The 18,496-nt window shown below is 48.0% G+C and overlaps 1 protein-coding gene across 5 annotated transcripts in view; it reads left to right on the forward strand.

The window, feature by feature from the left end:
- znf423 (zinc finger protein 423) overlaps positions 1–18,496 on the forward strand; it is a 132,622-nt gene that overhangs the window by 66,879 nt on the left and 47,247 nt on the right. For 4 of the 5 annotated variants that reach the window (XM_080867900.1, XM_080867899.1, XM_080867897.1 and 1 more), the window contains 10 exons: positions 73–356; positions 435–815; positions 1,840–2,021; positions 2,376–2,915; positions 3,023–3,173; positions 3,299–3,856; positions 3,950–4,134; positions 4,657–5,078; positions 5,422–5,635; positions 6,794–6,878. In XM_080867900.1, coding sequence (XP_080724026.1) covers positions 73–356; positions 435–815; positions 1,840–2,021; positions 2,376–2,915; positions 3,023–3,173; positions 3,299–3,856; positions 3,950–4,134; positions 4,657–5,078; positions 5,422–5,635; positions 6,794–6,878 — 3,002 coding nt within the window. The remainder of the gene's footprint in view (positions 1–72; positions 357–434; positions 816–1,839; positions 2,022–2,375; positions 2,916–3,022; positions 3,174–3,298; positions 3,857–3,949; positions 4,135–4,656; positions 5,079–5,421; positions 5,636–6,793; positions 6,879–18,496) is intronic. The other variant, XM_080867898.1, reaches the window with a different exon arrangement.

Raw genomic sequence — 18,496 nt, forward strand, 5'->3', positions numbered from 1 at the left:
TTTACCTCTCAATCTTCTCCGCTCACCACTTTGATAACCATTACTCACCTCTGGCCTTTTCTGTGTCCACAGATGCCCGGTCTGCTCGGAGCAGTTCCCCTCCGTCGAGGACGTGTACTGCCACCTAGACAGCCATCGCCAGCCCGATTCGTCTAATCACAGCGCTGCCAGTCCCGACCCAGCGCTGGGCAGCGTCGCCTCAATGAGCTCAGCCACTCCAGACTCCAGCGCCAGCCTGGAGAGAGGCTCCACCCCCGACTCCACACTAAAGCACGGCCAGGGCAGCGAACGCAGCCGCAGGAGAGGCGGCGATACCGGCGAGGACGTGGGGATAAACCTGGGCCATCAAGGCGGAGGTGCGTTAGCCACTTATCTCCAAAGTAACTGCACAGTTACCAGTTAGACTCACTAAAGTACCCTTTGTGTCTGTGCAGGCGGGGGAGGATCCTGGGGTAAAGTGACGTACTCTTGCCCTTACTGCTCAAAGAGAGACTTCCACAGTCTGGCAGTGCTGGAGATCCACTTGAAGACCATCCATGCAGATAAGCCGCAACAGAGCCACACGTGTCAGCTCTGCTTGGAAACTCTGCCGACGCTCTACAACCTCAACGAGCACGTGCGCAAAGCTCACCGTGCGAGCGGAGGAACGGTGGGTGCGGCGGCGGCGGCTTTTCCTCTGCTGCAGTTCACCAACGTCACGGCGTTCCACTGCAACTACTGTCCCGACATGTTCGGGGACATCAACTCTCTGCAAGAGCACATCAGGGTTTCCCACTGCCTGCCCGGTGGCATCATGGCAGGATCCACCACACTAGGTGTGTTTAACCCTTTAAAGCCGGTCGGAGCAGCACGCTCTGTTTTGCGTAACTATTTTTAAATCCCGGTAGCTCTGCAACCACGTAAGCTAGTGCAATAAAAAATTTTGCATATGAAACCGGAGGAGTTGTACTTACATCTGATGCCATCAGCTTGTCCTCGGTCACAGTTTCCTTCCACATACAGCTTTGCAAAACTGCATAAAAAGCACTTGCAGCAACACAAACATAATATTCCAGAAACACGCTTTGCTGATCCGATCAGCTGTTTGTAACACTTCCTACGTTGGAATAGACGTCAGCGCAAACTATCGTATGTCCGCCATGACCTGCCCGAAACCGGAAGTGACGTCATTTTCGCGGAAATGTAGTTTTTTACCATCAGGGCCTCATGAGCCTATACTGGTGTTTTTAAAAGTTATGTTTGACTTTGTCTTTCTGTGTCGTTTCTGGGATGCTGAGGACTCATATTGCACTGCTGGAAATAGTTTATTTTGATGCACATGCTGCTTTTTTATAATATTTATTTTCGTTTTTCCTGCAGTATATAAAAATTGGTGTATTTCAAAAATAAAACTATGAAGACACTCAAAATAAATTTCCTGTGGTGGGAAACTATTTTGTGCAACTTTTTTGTATTTACAGTTTTGAGGGATAAGCCTCTTAAATTTCTCTAACTAGAAATATATGTTAAAAAAGCAAAAATGATTTTCAATTTTTTTGTAGTTTTTTGCAATTTATGTAATCACTATGCACTTAATGCAGACATATTATTCAAATTTGGGCTATAATGGTTGTATTGATGTATAGCAACTTGAAATGCTCCCAAAAATGGCTCCACAGCATGTAAACATATAAAATAAGCTCTGGCGGACTTGGTTCTATGGTCGGTCTTAAAGGGTTAAGCATGAACTGCATCAGGTCAGCTGTGAGCTGCTTGTCAGTTACATGGTGTTAAGTACAGTGTCATCATTTCCTGTGACTGTTGTTGCTGCAACGATTAAAGTGAGCTTCTCCATCCTAGAAGGGAACCATGCCTTCTTCTGCAACCAGTGCTCAATGGGTTTCCTGACAGAGTCCTCGCTGACGGAGCACATTCAGCAGACACACTGCACCTCCGCAACAGGTGGAGGAAGTGCATCAGGTGGAGCGGTGGCCAAACTCGAGTCTCCCATACTTCAGGCTGGATCTCAGTCCTTCATGGAGGTGAGGAAAAACTGTAAAATCTGTTAAGTGTAACCAGTAAGAAGAAGAAACGCAGCTCGCCCTCCTCGTTAGTTATTCAGTTCCTGTATCGTGTCGTTTGTTAGTCGGACTGAGACTTTTTAACCCACAGTTCACAGTGGAAACACTGAAACCTGCTGCTGTTTGACACACTGTTCACACTACAAAGACACTTCGAGTAGCTGTTAGCCAGCGTTCATAACTCATTAACACACTGACGTGATTCTGTCTGTAAGCTCGCAGTGGTTGAAATGACTTTTGTCGGTCGCTGTGTGACGACTCGGCGTATTGCATCATAATCTTTAAAAAAAGTAAAGAGTTATTATCCACGCACAGGTTTACTCCTGCCCTTACTGCACCAACTCTCCTATCTTCGGCTCACTCCTCAAGCTCACCAAGCACATAAAGGAGAACCACAAGAACATCCCGCTGGCCAACAACAAACGGCAAGCCAAAGTCGCAGACCTGAGCCCCGCCTCGTCGGACGTCGAGATCTCCTCCCCGAAACGCCACAGGCTCGGAGGGGACTCCACTCCATCCATGGGGAGCAACGGAGATTATCCCTGCAACCAGTGCGATCTGCGGTTTGCTAGTTTTGAGGGTTTCCAGGCCCACCTCAAGTCGCACCTGGAGATGTTGCTGAGGCGCCAGTCCTGCCCCCAGTGCAACAAGGAGGACTTTGAGTCACAGGAGGCGTTGCTCCAACACCTGACGGTACACTACACCACCACGTCCACCCAGTATGTGTGCGAGAGCTGCGATAAACAGTTCTCGTCGGTGGACGACCTGCAGAAACACCTGCTCGACATGCACACGTTTGTCTTGTACCACTGCACTCTCTGCCAGGAGGTCTTTGACTCCAAGGTGTCTATACAGGTAAACGACACGTGGCTCGTTGTTGAGTGTGACCTTTTGCAGACACGAATCCCGAAAGATGCAAAGTTTATCTGCTCAAGAGTTTGTTTCTCTGGCCTCACATCCAGGTGCATTTGGCAGTGAAGCACAGCAACGAGAAGAAGCTGTTTCGCTGCACAGCTTGTGCCTGGGACTTTAGGAAGGAGACGGATCTTCAGCTGCACGTTAAACATAACCATCTGGGCCAAAGGTCGGGCCTCCCGGGAGGTCTCGGTGCAGGTACTGTCCAGCTGTGCCGCGTTACGTTTAACAAATACACGATTACGATGTGAAAAGAATGTCTGATATTTCCCGTTCCTGTGCCACGGATTCATCTTCACGATAACTTGATCTTTGACTGACAGGACTCAAGCCCCGGAAGTGCATCTTCTGCGGGGAGAGCTTTGGAACAGAAGTGGAGCTCCAGTGTCACATCACCACGCACAGCAAGAAGTTCACGTGCCGCTTCTGCGGCAAAGCTTTCCACGCCATCTCACTGCTGGAGAGACACCTGAGAGAAAAGCACTGCGTCTTCGATGGCAGCAACATCACCGGCAATGGAGGCGGCACCGGGAGCAGCGGGAGCCAGAACGGGACGCCTAACGGTTTGGCGCAGACCTCCAAGCGAGGAGGAGGAGGAAGTGGCAACGGAGGAGCAGGAAGCGTGGAGAGAGCGACGGTTGCAGCTGCCGAGCAAGCCGACTTGCAGAACATGCTGCTGAAGAGCGCAGCGGTGGGAGGAGGGTCGAGCCAGGGGGGAGATGCAGCCAACAGCCACGAGGCGAGCGGAGGAGAGGAGGAGCTGGATAATTCAGAACCCATGTACGCCTGCGATATCTGCGGCGCTGCCTACACCATGGAGTCCCTGCTGCAGAACCACCGACTGCGTGACCACAACATCCGGCCGGGAGAAGACGACGCCGGTAACGATGCTGTCGTACTCTGTCATCGTCAGGAAGCGAGTCCTCTGTGTTGTTATCGTATTTGTGATTATGCGTCTTAATTTTGTACAACAGGTTCTCGAAAGAAGAAGGCGGACTTCATCAAAGGAAACCACAAGTGCAACGTGTGCTCCCGAACCTTCTTCTCTGAGAACGGGCTTCGTGAGCACGCTCAGACGCACCGCGGCCCCGCCAAACACTACATGTGTCCCATCTGTGGCGAGCGCTTCCCCTCTCTGCTGACCCTCACCGAGCACAAGGTACTTCAGACTTGTGACAAGTACTTTCCACTGAACAGCAGGTGCAGCAGTGCAGACACGTTTCTGCGTGTGCGACGTTTTTGCCGTTTTCTCTTTCTGCGCCTAGATTTGCATCCTGACTCGTCTTTGGCTGCTTTGAATTTAGAGCTCGATACTCCTCAGAGAGGCGGTTTGTTACGCAGCCTTCGTCACTTATCAGTGATGCTGATGTTGAGCTTTTATCAAAATGACTTCTTCGTCTGAGGTGTTTTGATGTGTCACGGTCAGTGTTGGGCAAGTTACTTTGAAAAAGTAATTAATTACAGTTACTAGTTACTTCTTCAAAAAAGGGTTACTTACAGCTACTTCTTTGCAGCTGATATAAGATAAACTGAACACAGCTTCAGTTTTCTTGTTAGTAATGGTAACGGCGTTGTAACGATAGGAATAGTGATTAGTTAGGATACTCGTTACTGAAAAAAGCAACGCCGTGTCTTGTAACTGGTCACGGTCGTGTTAATCGTCTGTGCTCCCTCTCTTCAGGTGACCCACAGTAAAAGCTTGGACACGGGAACCTGTCGAATCTGTAAGATGCCCTTGCAGAGCGAAGAGGAGTTCATAGAGCATTGCCAGATGCACCCCGACCTTCGCAACTCCCTCACCGGCTTCCGCTGCGTCGTCTGCATGCAGACGGTCACCTCCACGCTAGAGCTGAAAATCCACGGCACCTTCCACATGCAGAAGATCTCCTCGGGCGCGGCGCTGGCAGGAGCTGCGGTCGGAGGCGGGAATGGAGGACTAGCTGGAGGAAACGGCTCTGCCTCTTCGTCCCCTAATGGGCAGCTGCAGCAGCACAAGCTGTATAAGTGCGCCTTCTGCCTCAAGGAGTTCAAGAACAAAGGCGAGCTGGTGAAGCTGGATGTCAACGGCCTGCCTTACGGCCTCTGTGCTGGGTGCATGAGCAGGTAGGCAGCAATGCTGTGAACAGGGCTGCAGCATGACTCAGCCCTCTGTGGGAAAGAATAATGACTAAAGTCAAGAATGAATGCCTCTCCTGTTTGGAAGCTTTGCCTGGCACAGGGTAACTCGGCACACGTTTATTGGGTGCATTTCTTATGAAAAGTATATGAATATTTGAAATATCTTTCAAAAACCTGCCCAGTTTATTCAGATTTTCTGCTCCAGCTGTCACAAACTGCACAGATACTTCCTAAAACTACCAAAGTTAGTGAAGAAATCCTTTTTGTTTAGCATCAGTTAGAATCACTGAAATCAGCTAAAACAAATCAAATGCTCAAATCACATCAGGGGCACGAACGGCCAGAGTCCCAGCCAGGGAGGAGCCGTCACGCCCGGGGACGCGCAGGCGGAGAAGGCCGCGGCTGGGCTGAGGTGTCCAGAGTGCGGGGTGAAGTTTGAAAGCCTGGAGGACTTGGAGAACCACGTCCAGACGGATCATCCGGAGATCAGTCCTGAAACCAGCGCAGCAGGAAAGAAGGCCGAGGTTTCACCTGCTCCTAAGGTGAGAAACAGTGAGAGGGCACGTTTCCATAAAAATAACGGTGTCTGCAAAAGAGAAGGAGGCAGCTACGCACAGAAAGGTCAAATGTATAAAAGCTCTTGGTGTGATCCAGCAGAGTGATAGAGGCCAGTGTTTCCATTTCCAAGGTTGCAAACGACGCTCCTGAACTCTGTGTGTGCACGAGGTTGTGTATAAGTCTGCAGCTTCCACACGTACGTGGGTGTGTGTCAGCTGAGCCCACTGGGTCCTGCGGCTGGGGCGTGCTGAGGCATTGTGGGAGCTGTTCGCTCTACTTGATATTGACAGTCAGGCTCCCCGGGACCTGCCGCGTGTCTGTGTGTGACTGAGTGTGTGAGAGTGTGTGTGACTGAGTGTGTGAGAGTGTGTGTACTTGCAAGCGAGCACGTGTGTGTTGAGAGACAGTTCCCAGGGACCCTCTGTCTTACCTGCACCTTTGTTTCTGCTTAGTCTAACAGCACAAAGCAGACAAAGTAGGATTTGTGTGTGTGTGTGTGTGTGTGTGTGTGTGTGTGTGTGTGTGTGTGTGTGTGTGTGTGTGTGTGTGTGTGTGTGTGTGTGTCACAAAGGCCCCACTTCCACTGTGTCTCTGCTGCTTCAGCCTGCTAGGATGAAGCAGCAGAGACACAGTGGAAGTGGGGCCTTTGTGTATTTTGTATGTGTTTGTGCATGAGTGATCACTCTGTGCTATGAATGGATAAGCAGAGCCTCTGGTTCCTCTCTCTGTAGCTCCTTCTCTCTCTCCTTTGTCCTTTTTTCCTTCTCTTTCATCGCTTCTTCCCTTCATCTCGTTCGCGTTCACACCCTCCTTTTTTCATTTGCTTCTCTCACTTTCGATCCAGCTTTGGTGTTTGTGTAGCTGCATACCTTCTCTTCCTTTCCCAACCCTCCAAAGACTTGGACTTTCAGTGCAAGAATTTGTGAGGTTGAAATGTCTCATATGTGCAGGGATGACTGCAAGTGCGGAAAAGTGCAGTTTTATTTTTAGCCTTTTCCACTTTTCTCTGGTAGCTTTCACTGCACTAATAATTCTTTCATTCCTGTGCAGTCTGTCTGTGTGTGTCTGATGTGCTAACATGTAAGCCTGTTTCTCATTAGCTTTATTGCACTGACCAGTCTCCTGTGTTCCTTCTGTTATAGAAAAAGACCTACCAGTGTATTAAATGCCAAATGACGTTCGAGACAGAAAGAGAGATCCAGATTCACGTTGCCAATCACATGATCGGTGAGTGAGGTGCTTTTCTTTTCCGTGTGCGTGACTTCAGAGTTTGGTGTGAACCCAGCCATTGTGAATGTGTGATGGCACTCTGGAAGCATGAAAGCACAAGCATGCACTCACATGAACACAGAGGTGAGACAGACGGTGAAACAAAGACCTTTTTGTCTGGTGGGCTGTGAGGAGCAGCCACGACTACAGATCAAACGTTGGAGAATCATCGTAATCTTACAGCTGACTCAAACGTAATACGAGTGTCTAAACCTTTATATGATGATGCAGGTCGCAGGTGATGCTTTTAGGTTTGGACAGGATGACACAAACGAACACGCTGCACAGTAAATCCATGTTTGTCTGCACGAGCGCGCCGCTGAGTTTTTTCATTTAATTCCATTATCATCACAGGGGAGCAAAGGTCGACGGTGTGTGTGTTTAAGACCCGACTCTTTTGTGAGATTCCCGTTTTCTCCCCTTTCTGCTAATTTGCTGCCTTAGCATCTCTGTCGTCATGGAGATTAACGAGGTGGACCTGTGGGTTGATCTGCAGCCCCTCGCCAGACCTGAGTGTGTGTGTGTGGCGTCTGGAGAAGAGAGGCTCCAAACATCAGCACAGCTGGAATAACTTTTACTTCACTCCCTAGTGTGTGGCCCCGCCCCCACTTGCTATCAAACACCTGCCACAGCTGCAGCGTCCGTGTTTTCTTTCTTTTTTTTTGCCTGTCCCGTTTGGCTCTTTTGCATCAGAATTGTTGTCTAAAGGCAAAGAAAGATGCCCAACGGATTTACTTTACCAAACTGACCATCCCAGCCTTGCCGTAATGGTCCATTTGATTCACCTTTTATTGTTTATTTTATTTTCACTTACTGAATACGGGACAGACTTGACTGGGGGAAAGAAGGGGAGAAAGAAAGAGGGAAAGAGAAACAGCTGAGAAGAGGGACGGGGGAGAAGGGCAAAAGACAAAAACCAACAGAACGGGCAGAGAAAAAAAATGCATATATCAATCACCTGGATCACCTGCTGAGAAAGAAAAAAGAAAACAAGCAGAAGAGAACAAGAGTAATAGAATAAACAACATCACAATGATATATGGGAATATGACAGTAAATACTAAATATTAAACATTATTGTGCAGCACATAAGATCAACAGAACACAGTGTGCTTTGAGGTAGGAGCCAAAAAGGGTGTAGTTTGTGGGTGTGATCACCCGTGTGTACACCTGTGAGCATGGACGCGCTTGTTTTTTGTTTTTTTAAAAGGTTCCTTCATGTAATAATCTGCTAGAGGGTGTGGGGGGGCCACAGCCCCGTCCTCCAGGGCATGAAGCAGGTATGGAGGAAGCGTCCGTGTCTTCTACCTGCCGTCCGTCTTCTTCGCTCTTCACCACATGACCGTTATCCTGGCCCCCCTCCTCCTCCCCCGTGTTCCTCTCTCGTTCCCCCCTCACCTCCTCACCTTTGTCCTTCACCCAGTGCTCGCCACTTTCCTCCGCCTTGATCTTCCACTCAGTCTGACGTCTAACTCGTCGTTCTCTCTGCAGCGTAGGCACGCACACATCCCTGCACAGTGGTGGCAGTTTTGGGTTAATTAACGTGCTAATTGTGTGAAAACCTAGCGCAGATTAATTATGAAATTGAGGCAGATTATTTTTAAGAGCTTGCCCAGTTCCTCTTACATTTCCCGCAGCCCTTTCCTCCCCCACTCTTCAACGAAGATCTTATTTAGTCTGAAAGCGCCGATGAAAAGAAAATGAGCAGATGCTCCGTTTCACGCATCGTCTTCCTCGTCTCCACCGCAGATCGTTTCCTTCTCTCGGTCGCCGCGGCACTAACGAGTTTACAGTAATAAATGAAACGGAGATGAATGCAGGTGGTGAGTGGCCAGAGCTGCTCGGCTGTAACGTGTTGATGTAAAAGGATTGTTCCCTCTGTTAAAGTGTCTACATTTTCCTTCATCACACAGGTTCGTGTCACTTTGTTTCCTGTTGTCCCCGCTCAGTGTGTCACAGGTGGGACGTTTCGAGTTTAAGTTGTGCTGTTTGAATGTTGTGAGTTTATGGCCTGACGCTCTGATTCTGATGGCTACGCTCGTGCACGTGCTCAGCCTGTGGACGTGCACGATTAGGGGGCAGCAGCGACTGACTGTGTCACTTGGTGAGTGTTAGCGCCTGTTCAACGGTCGTATCAGGCGCCCTCGATAATCAGCTCTCACATTCAGGAACTCCGACACTTGTAAGTGCGCTCGCCTCAGATTGTCACGCAGCTCGGCCGCCTCAGTCTGCTGCACGTCTGCGTGTCACAGAAACACAAGTCCAACAATGTAACGTCCGAGTGAAACTGTGATTCAGTGTTTTTACGTTGACAGTTCTGACTGCTTGAAGGGAGGAGGCCAGCTCCTACCGGCTAACTCAGTCCAGTAATGTGATTGTCACATCGCTCCGTGGGTAATACACGGTGCACCCCACGGTCCTGTTAATTACGCTGTCAGGAAGAGAAAGAGACACAACACACAGGCAGACAGAGGGTCAACGTGGGAAGTCTAGAGAGGAATCCCTGCAGCTCCGAGGAAAATATTTACAAGCAGGAACGCGCCGCTCGTGTTTGGGCCCAAAAACAGCTCAGGTGACATATTTACCCCTCACTTTACTGAAAAACAACACTGGTGCTTAAGGTAGGGCTGCTCAATTAATCGAATTGTAATCTCGATCACGATCTGGGCTTTCAACGATCATTAAAAATGACTGAGCCGATTATTAGCCCCTCCCTCGTGCTTTACTCTCGCGCTGCTCCGTGTGGAAAATCGAGCGCACCTCTCTGCGTTTCGAACACGTGTCACAACAATTAAGAGGACCCGAGGGAAGCTTGGAAAGCTGAGCAGAAGTTATTTGGAGAGGAGAGTGACTGCCGTTGGTTGTAAAGAGGGAAAAAACTTCAGTGGTGTGGAAACATTATGGGTTCAGTCAGACGTGGATCAAGTAGACACAGTGTGTAAACTTTGCTACAGTGTAGCTGCACCACAGAGCAACACTGCAAAGCTCACTAAACACAGATGTTTACATTTTTCATTTATTTCTTATACTGCAAACATTTGCACTGTTATCAGTATTTGTCAAAAAATAATATAAAATAGTGCAATCTTTAAAGTCATTATTCAACACATTGTTATTGTTAAATAAATATCATCAAATAATCGAGATGATGACGTCACCCGATGACGTCCAGATGAACAGAATCAGTTTATTTTGTTGCTACAAAATCTTTTCTTCATTTCATTAAAAACACTTTTTCACATTAAGACGTTTTTAGACAGATTCAGGAAACATGTCGGTGTTCATCTCGTCGTGCCCATCAGGTCAGACTGGTCAGCGTGCTGCTGTTCAGAGAAAGATTATTGATTATATTAGAACAGATCTATATCAGGTTATGTTCTCTGGTTTTTACAAAGAGCTTTCAAAGACGAGTTTTTTGATGTCGACTCGACGGCGGGTTGTTTCTAAATGACTGGTTTAAAGGCGGGTCTTCATAAAGACATCACCGGATTATTCACGTACATTAGTAATGATGCTAAACCTGAGATCACTGCCACATGCCGGCCTGCCTGCAACACTTAATATTACAGCTCTCAGCCCAAACGTTCAGCTTCACTGTGATGGTGCAGTCACGCCCTGTGTGTGTTCGCGCCAGCCTCGGCTCTTGCACTGCACAACGTTAATTAAAACACCATGTGGTCAGTGCCCTGCTCTGGAGGCAGAGCGGGAGGGAGGAGGAAACAGAGGCGCTCTAGGAGGGAAGGAGAGATCATTCAAGAAGGATGCAGGGGGCTAAAAGAAATGAACAGTTTAATTTCCTTCCATCCTGGTTTTACTGAATCCGTGCGGACTCTTACGAGGTGTCCTCGTGCAGCAGCACGATGGTTTCTGCCGCACGATGATGTTATTATTTACTGATACGACTCATCTGAAAACCAAGAGGAAATTGTGAGCAGATATCTAGTTTACAGCGAGGAAACGTGACAGGGATCGCACCTGTGGCCGCTCGCATGAGCATTACAGCAACGCTGCATTAACCTGCGAGGCCGGCTGTAAGGCTGGACCAGTGAAAGTGCTTTATGCAGCTACTCAACACAGAATAATAGTGTGGTGGAGTGGAAATGCCCACACTTCACACTGTTTAAAGACACACATGGACACATTCACACACAGCCTCAGTCCATCTCCCACACACTGAGGAGCGATGGAGAGAAAGAAATTGAGCTATCCATTTCTGCCTCTGGTACAAAGCTGCCATTGGAGACTGTTGTGTGTGTGAGACAGCAGCCTAAGGGCCAGGACACTATATACTAAAGAAAGCAAAGAATAATGTGTTTACATCTGGTTTAATAATTAACATTGGACAATCTGTGCGTTTTATATAACCGAGGACAGACGGTTCAATCGTCTTTGAGATGAGAACCGGCACGGCCTCCGTCTCTGTAACGTGCTCCTGCAAGACTACAAACGTCTGCTGTTGCAGGTTTTTCATGCACAGTAAGGGCAGATCCCACCTGTGTGTGTGTGTGTGTGTGTGTGTGTGTGTGTGTGTGTGTGTGATCACAGAGCAGTGTGTGTGCAGCTTTTCTAGTCTCCAATATTTCTGAGCAGGTGGAGAGGAGACGAGCACGTAAAAGTATGTTCTTGTGTTTCGGACACGCGAGGAGACGACACGAGGGGGTTAGGACAAGATGACGAAAAACCCAGATAGAGGGAGGCAGAGCTCAGAGTGGTGGAGGAGCTGAAACGGAGGAATAATCTCTGCGCTCGCAGTGAGCTCCGCGCTGACAGGAGGCCTGTTTATTCTGTTCGATGAGCCCGTTCTGCTCCGAGCCACCAAGACCAAGAGCGACATCGGAGCAGCTCCTCTAATGTGTGGCTCACCCGCTTGTCTTCGTCTTTCTGTCGCCTCCTCTGCCTCCTTCTCATTGTGTGTGTGTGTGTGTGTGTGTGTGTGTGTGTGTGTGTGTGTGTCTCCTTGGACTGCAGCGCAGCGACTTTTGGCAGACTGTATTGTTTTCTGCTGTGCAGCTGCACATCATGAAGAAGTTCCCTCCCTGTGTGATAGTGTGAGGTGAAGACAAGAGCCGGTGTGTGTGTGTGTGTGTGTGTGTGTGTGTGTGTGTGTGTGTGTCTCTGTGTGTGTGTGTGTGTGTCTCTGTGTGTGTGTGTGTGTGTGTGTGTGTGTGTGTGTGTGTGTGTGTGTCTCTGTGTGTGTGTGTGTGTGTGTCTCTGTGTGTGTGTGTGTGTGTGTGTGTGTGTGTGTGTGTGTGTGTGTCTCTGTGTGTGTGTGTGTGTGTCTCTGTGTGTGTGTGTGTGTGTGTGTGTGTGTGTGTGTGTGTGTGCAAATCCATTTTGTTTTCACAGAATAAAGGAGCATACACGTGTTGTCCCCGTTTTGTGGTTTAGAGCAGACCGCTCATTTTGAAATGATGTATTATACCTTTAAAAGACCCCTCGCTACACACACACACACACTCTCACACACACACACACACACACACACACACACACACACACACGCGCGCGTGTAAATAAGGTCCTTGACAGCGTGTTCTGAGTGTTGCATGCAGCCACTAATGCTTTACTAATCACCTCAGTCTAGATTTCACAGCATGAGGCCTCACTTTCTCAGACACACACACACACACACACACACACACACACACACACACACACAGCGCACACACACATGTTGTCAGCCCTTTCCATTGGTACTAATCAGGGACCAGTCTCCAATTAGCATACTGGTTATAATGCTCACTTTGATGCAGCTAAGTGTCCTTGCTGTCTTCGTCTCAGACCTTTGTCTTCCTCGACTCGCCTGCATCAGTTTGTTCCTGTGCATCTCTGTAGGTCAGCTTTAAGCCTTAGCTACGCTCCCGTGTCATATTTACTGGAGGCGATCAGAGCGTTAAAAGTATCTGACAGATTTCCTCACATCAGTCTGCAGCAGCTGTTCTGAAAGAGTTTCAGTGTCGCTGATGTTTTCTGTGGGACGATGAGGTTCACTCAGTATTTGTTGATGACAGCGAGCTCCTTTACCTTTAACACTGCGTTTGCCTCCTCCCCACACGCTGCACGTTCACAGTACAGATAACTAATTGTGCCCATTCTCTCCTCATCCCCACCTGCCAAACGGATGGCCTGTAGAAGAGCCCGCCTGTCGGCAAGGTTTGTCCCCTTTCTGTCTCCCACTATGAGCAAGGCAGCATTACGCTGTCCCACTGCCTGCCCATCATCATGAACATTTTACTGCTTTTGAACATACAGACTAGTATCAGTATTCATGAGCTTTTTTCTTGTGTTACTGAGTTCAGGGGTAGAACACAGTCACAGTGCATGATGTGGAAAATAAAGGTGCAGCGCAGGAGTCAGTGTGCGTAATAACACAGTGAGGCTGAATCTTTGCATAGTTACCTCACCTCAGATCTTCATTCACCCCAATCCCCACTGCTAGCTGCATGCTTCATTGTCCTCCCTACCTCATACACACCACACGCGCACACACACACACACACACACAGATGCCTTGGAGGTATCGAGTGGCCACTCACCTGGATCTAAGTGTTCCCTGTGGAGTGCGGTGGCTAATGATGTGTCCTCAGCATGAGCTTTACTTACCTATTTACATCAATGCACCATAATAACTGCAGCTCCCCTTATTTACATCCTTTACATTTCTGATGAACTTTGTAGCTGGTCAGATGCACACGTGGCCATCGCTGCCCCTGCAACAGCATCTTAAAGCTCCCTGAATGAAGCTGGGCACATTTCAGTTAAAGCACCAGCGCGCTCACCTTTTAAATTTGATGGTGACTTTGGGTGAAGACCATAAATAGTTTATGAAGCCCTGTGTGAACCAGGGCATTAAATAATACTGGCTTGCTTTTATTTTCTACCTGGAGGTTGCATTTATTTGGCATTTCAAACCTGCATTCAACCTGTCTGTTAGCCTGCAGTCAAATCTGCGACGCGCTTGACTAGTAATGTCTAAGCAGCCGTCCCACGGGCTGCGGCTGAGCCGATGTGTGTCTGTACAAACATTTCTAAGCCCCCCCCCCTTTAACACCAGTGTGCAGACACACACACACCTATCTGTATGTGTGTGTGTGGTGCTGCGCGGGTCTGGTGTGGTTACTTTGTGTCACTGAAGACTTAATGAGGCGAGTAAGAAGCTTTTAGAGTCAATGGAGGTGGATAATGTGGTTGAGGGCTCACTCGTGTGTGTGTGTGTGTGTGTGAGCGTCTTTGCCACAGGCTAGCAGCGTTGCTGTTCTCTTCTGCCCTGCTGCACCTGCACTAATAAGATGCAGACTGCTCCGGCTGCTGTCGTTGCTGAATAACCAGCATCTGAGCTGAAGAAAGTGCATCGCTGTGTGCTCAGTGAGGAGGCGTCCAAACTCATCTTGGAGTTTCACACATGCTAAATCCTGATTTGGACGTTGTTACTTCTTTTCGCGCCTTGAAGGAAGCGGACGGCCTGTCAGAGGAAAAACGGTCTCGTTGTCTGGCTTGTGATCAGTTGTATCACCAACGACGAGAGTTGGTGCTGTGAAGTAGTAAAAGCTACTTAAACTCCTTCACTCCAGGTGTGTGTGAGCAAACTGCTCACACACACCTGGCCCTCTGCCGTCAGTAGAGCTGCTATAACACCGTTAATACTGCTTTTACTGCTTAAACACAGCTTCTAGTTTACAAACACGTGAGCGTCATGTTGGAATATTTATGTCTAAGTGAATGTAGGACAGGATAAAGCGGCTGTTTCACAGAATTTGACCAAGGAGTTGGTTTATCTCGAGATTACATGAAAGAAATGAAACAGCAAACGCCGAGCAGCATGTCGCTCTTCATCGTGGTGGCATCAACATAGGGACAGATGACAGAAACCCCTCCTCCTGCCTTCAGTTCCTCCTCCATCCATCCTTCCCTACATCCCTTCCTCCCTTCCTCCCTCACCACCTGGAGCCAGTGAGCTGTGACACCAGAGGGAGGAAGGGAGTGATGATGAAGGGACAAGGGAACGAAGAGCGGGAGAGAGCGAGGGGACCGCAGAGGGCTGGATGAAGGAGGATGGGAGGAGAGACGAACCGAGTGTTAGTTTTGACCAAATCAGATTCTTTCATTTGTGGATTTAGTTTATTTAAAATGTACGTTTTTACGTAACAGTCACAACTTCCTGGCCGTAAGCTAACGTGTTGCTAGCGTGCAGTTTTATCTACTCAGTCGCACATTTCCTCTAACTGCTCTGACTCTGTTACAGTGACACGTTTGCTCTTTGTTAGCGCCCATAACCTGCCACTGTCGCTTTTATTGACTGCATGAATACGTCGACAGGATTGTTGGTGTATTTCTGCGTGTGTGTGAGTGTTCTGGAGGCTGGGAGCACAGCCGTCCCCTGGAGAGCTCATTTTGTCGTCTTCTCGCTTGATTTACCTTCTTCTTCTTCTGCTGTTTATTACCAGTCATTACAAGCTGTTTGGAAACCTAATAGGACACACTGACAAATAGTCTGGGAGAGACCCAACCAGGATAGCTATCACAACACAAAATAATGAGTGTGTGTGCTCTGCTCGCGAGGATATGTGTATATGCAGCTTCAGCTTTCTTACCTCACATATAGAAGTTTCCTGCTTTGCATGGGCGACGTCTCTCTCACCGTGTGCTGCATCTGTGGCTGAGCACAGGCTGATGTACAGCATCTCTACCTGCAGCCCCCTTTACATCCCCCCCTCTTTTTCCTTCTCAAGCTGTCCAGGTGTGGCTGCACCAGCTGCTAAAGACAACAGGACCATTTTACACACACACACACACACACACACACACACACACACACACACACACACACACACACACACACACACACACACACACACACACACACACCGTGCTGGCTAATTGTCACAAGACAAACAAGGCGCTTTGCCTTTATGCGCTTCATAAACAGAGGCCAAGCAACAATTAACTCCCTGCTTAATTCACTAACTATTCTGAATTCATTTTCTCCTGTGACAGGCACATCTGTCACAGCTGGTAGCGACTGAGTGTGCGTTTGCTAGGCCTGTGCAGTAATGCAATAAGGTTTAGCCTTTAAATGGGCTGCACTGAGGAGGCTTTACTACAGCGTGCGGCGTGCAGCACGACGACGCCGTGCTCGGTGTACGACAGAGACGCAGACTGTGTGAACTTCAGTCATGTTTATTGGTGATGTTTCCTTTTCAAGCCCGTCTGGGGGGCTGACCTGTCTGCTGTTTAAAACATGACCTGAGTGAATAAAGATATTCTTGTACAGTTACACTCAGATTGTTGCTGTTTTCAGGACTGATGGGTTTCTGATCCTCAGCCTATTTTGACCCCATCAGCGGCACTTACATGTTTCAGGAATATATTCAGATAAACTGCTTGTGATCCACGCAGAACGGTTGAAAAACAATTTACAGAAACATCTACAGAGCTGTCGAAAGTCCAGTGGTGGATTATCAGATGGATAATATAATCTAGCTCGTTATTTTCCTGTTGTTTTACACATGTAACTTCTCACATTGTCACACTTTGGGGTTGAGAAGGACACACAGATGTTAGCGCCTCCTTTTCTTCTCTAAGAAAAACATTTGTGTTTTTTGTGTTTAGTCCATCTGGGTTTGAAGTGTGGAAATCTAACAAATCGTGTGAGAACTTCTCAGGATGTAAATTTGTACAGACGAATGAGTTTGAGACTAGAGATCATCACTATGTTCTCCTGGGCTGCTCTTGAACCTGATGACGATACCTTGATGGCTGTTCCTCTGCAAACACATCATCGCAGTCACCCTGTAGTCATGGAGATGATATTTCTACCTGAAACAGTGGAAATAAGGCAACAGTTCGTTGGTTCGTCCCTGAATCTAAAAACAAAACACGTTTCATTTAAATCTATACAGAATAAAAAGTAGCACTGTGCTAAATATAGAACAAAACTGAAAGAAGCATCATGTAATGGCACAAGAAGGAGAGCACAGCAGAGTGTGAGAGCACAAACTGCCACAGTGACAAAAATAGTGGTGATTAAAGATCAATAAAGTGAGATTCGTACTGATGGAACACCGCAGGAGAGGAAACGTGCAGGTGCAGACACAGAAACTGCAGAAGACTTGGAGGCAACGCAGATCAATATGAAATGAAATGTAGAGAAGGTGGAGGCGTGGAAGGGTGGATGACTAAAGCCGGAGACGCGAGCAGAGAGACGGAGAGGATGAGAGCGGTTTCTGGCAGAGTTTGGCTCACACTCGGTCGTCTTGCCGAGCAGCTGGACTTCATTAGTGGCTGGTGTTAATTACTGGGACTGTACACGCATGCACACACACACACACACACACACACACACACACACACACACACACACACACACACACACACACACAGCCTGCGATTCAGGGTCACCTTGCTCGCCTTGTTTGAACCAGCAGAGATAGAGGAGGATGGTGCCAGACAGACACACACAGACACACACACACACAGACACACACACACACACGTGTCAGTCCACTGTGGGAGTTTCGTATGTTATTAATGCAGCTGCATTGTAAGCAGCTGATAGATGTAGTTTTGCTGTAGTTGACTCCGTCTGTGGTTGTACTGCATGCTTCTGTACTGAGGTAGTCGTAGCACAGCTACGATTGTGGAGAAAAGCACGCGAGTCGAGGTTGATGACACCGGGTATCTTCATGTAGCTGCAAAAACCACTGTTACAAGATTTACGTTTAATTTTTAATACTAATATTTTCCAAATATGTCACAAATGGTTTATTTAAAAACTGAGAATTTAGTCTGCTCATATATTTTACTAAACTTCTAAGTGCATCATGGACCAGCTGATCTCCTGACAGTGTTACAGGTCAAACAAATGTTTAGTTATCAGCATGGGCGTGCCAAAAACTACAATTCCCTGAACGGCCACTCGGGGTTGGGTCCATGCACTCCTGTGAAGAAGTCCATAGAAGCTAAGATGCTAAGTATCAGTCAGGTGCTTTTAATCAGATGCACTTAATTAAGTGACCATCAGTAAATGGGACATTCAAGTATGTGTTAACTCAGGTCCATAGTCCCATCAGCCCGGGGCCAGCCTGCCCAGTGCTCAGAGAAAGTTCACCACAGTGCCGTTATCAAAAGAATGAACACGTGCGGCTTATTTGGAAGCAAAGCCTCTTATCTCTAGAAGAAGATGGCGGCACAGCTCGGGTTTGCAAAGCTGCATTTGAACAAACCACGAGACCTCTGAGAAAACCGGACACGGCACGTTATACCGACCGTAAAGCGTGCTAGTGTGGTGAACTCTCAGAGTAATCTAGAGTCGAATGTGAGGCCAGCTGAAGCCTGGATGCAACTGCAGGACAGAATATTACAAACATGTGGAGGTGTTGCAGTCAAAGTCTAAACTTTGATCACATTTCCACGCTGTGGTAGGATGTTAAGTTTGCATGAACAAAGAAGAACAGCGACCTCTGTGCAGAGGTTTTAGGCAGGTGCTGTAAAGCAACCAATGCTTTAAGAAATAAGTGTTAATCATTCTTATCATCAATCAACAAACTGCAGAGAATAAAGAAAAATCCATATTTGTG

Source organism: Rhamphochromis sp. 'chilingali' (genome assembly GCF_963969265.1).
Source record: "Rhamphochromis sp. 'chilingali' genome assembly, chromosome: 2".
NCBI lineage: Eukaryota > Metazoa > Chordata > Actinopteri > Cichliformes > Cichlidae > Rhamphochromis > Rhamphochromis sp. 'chilingali'.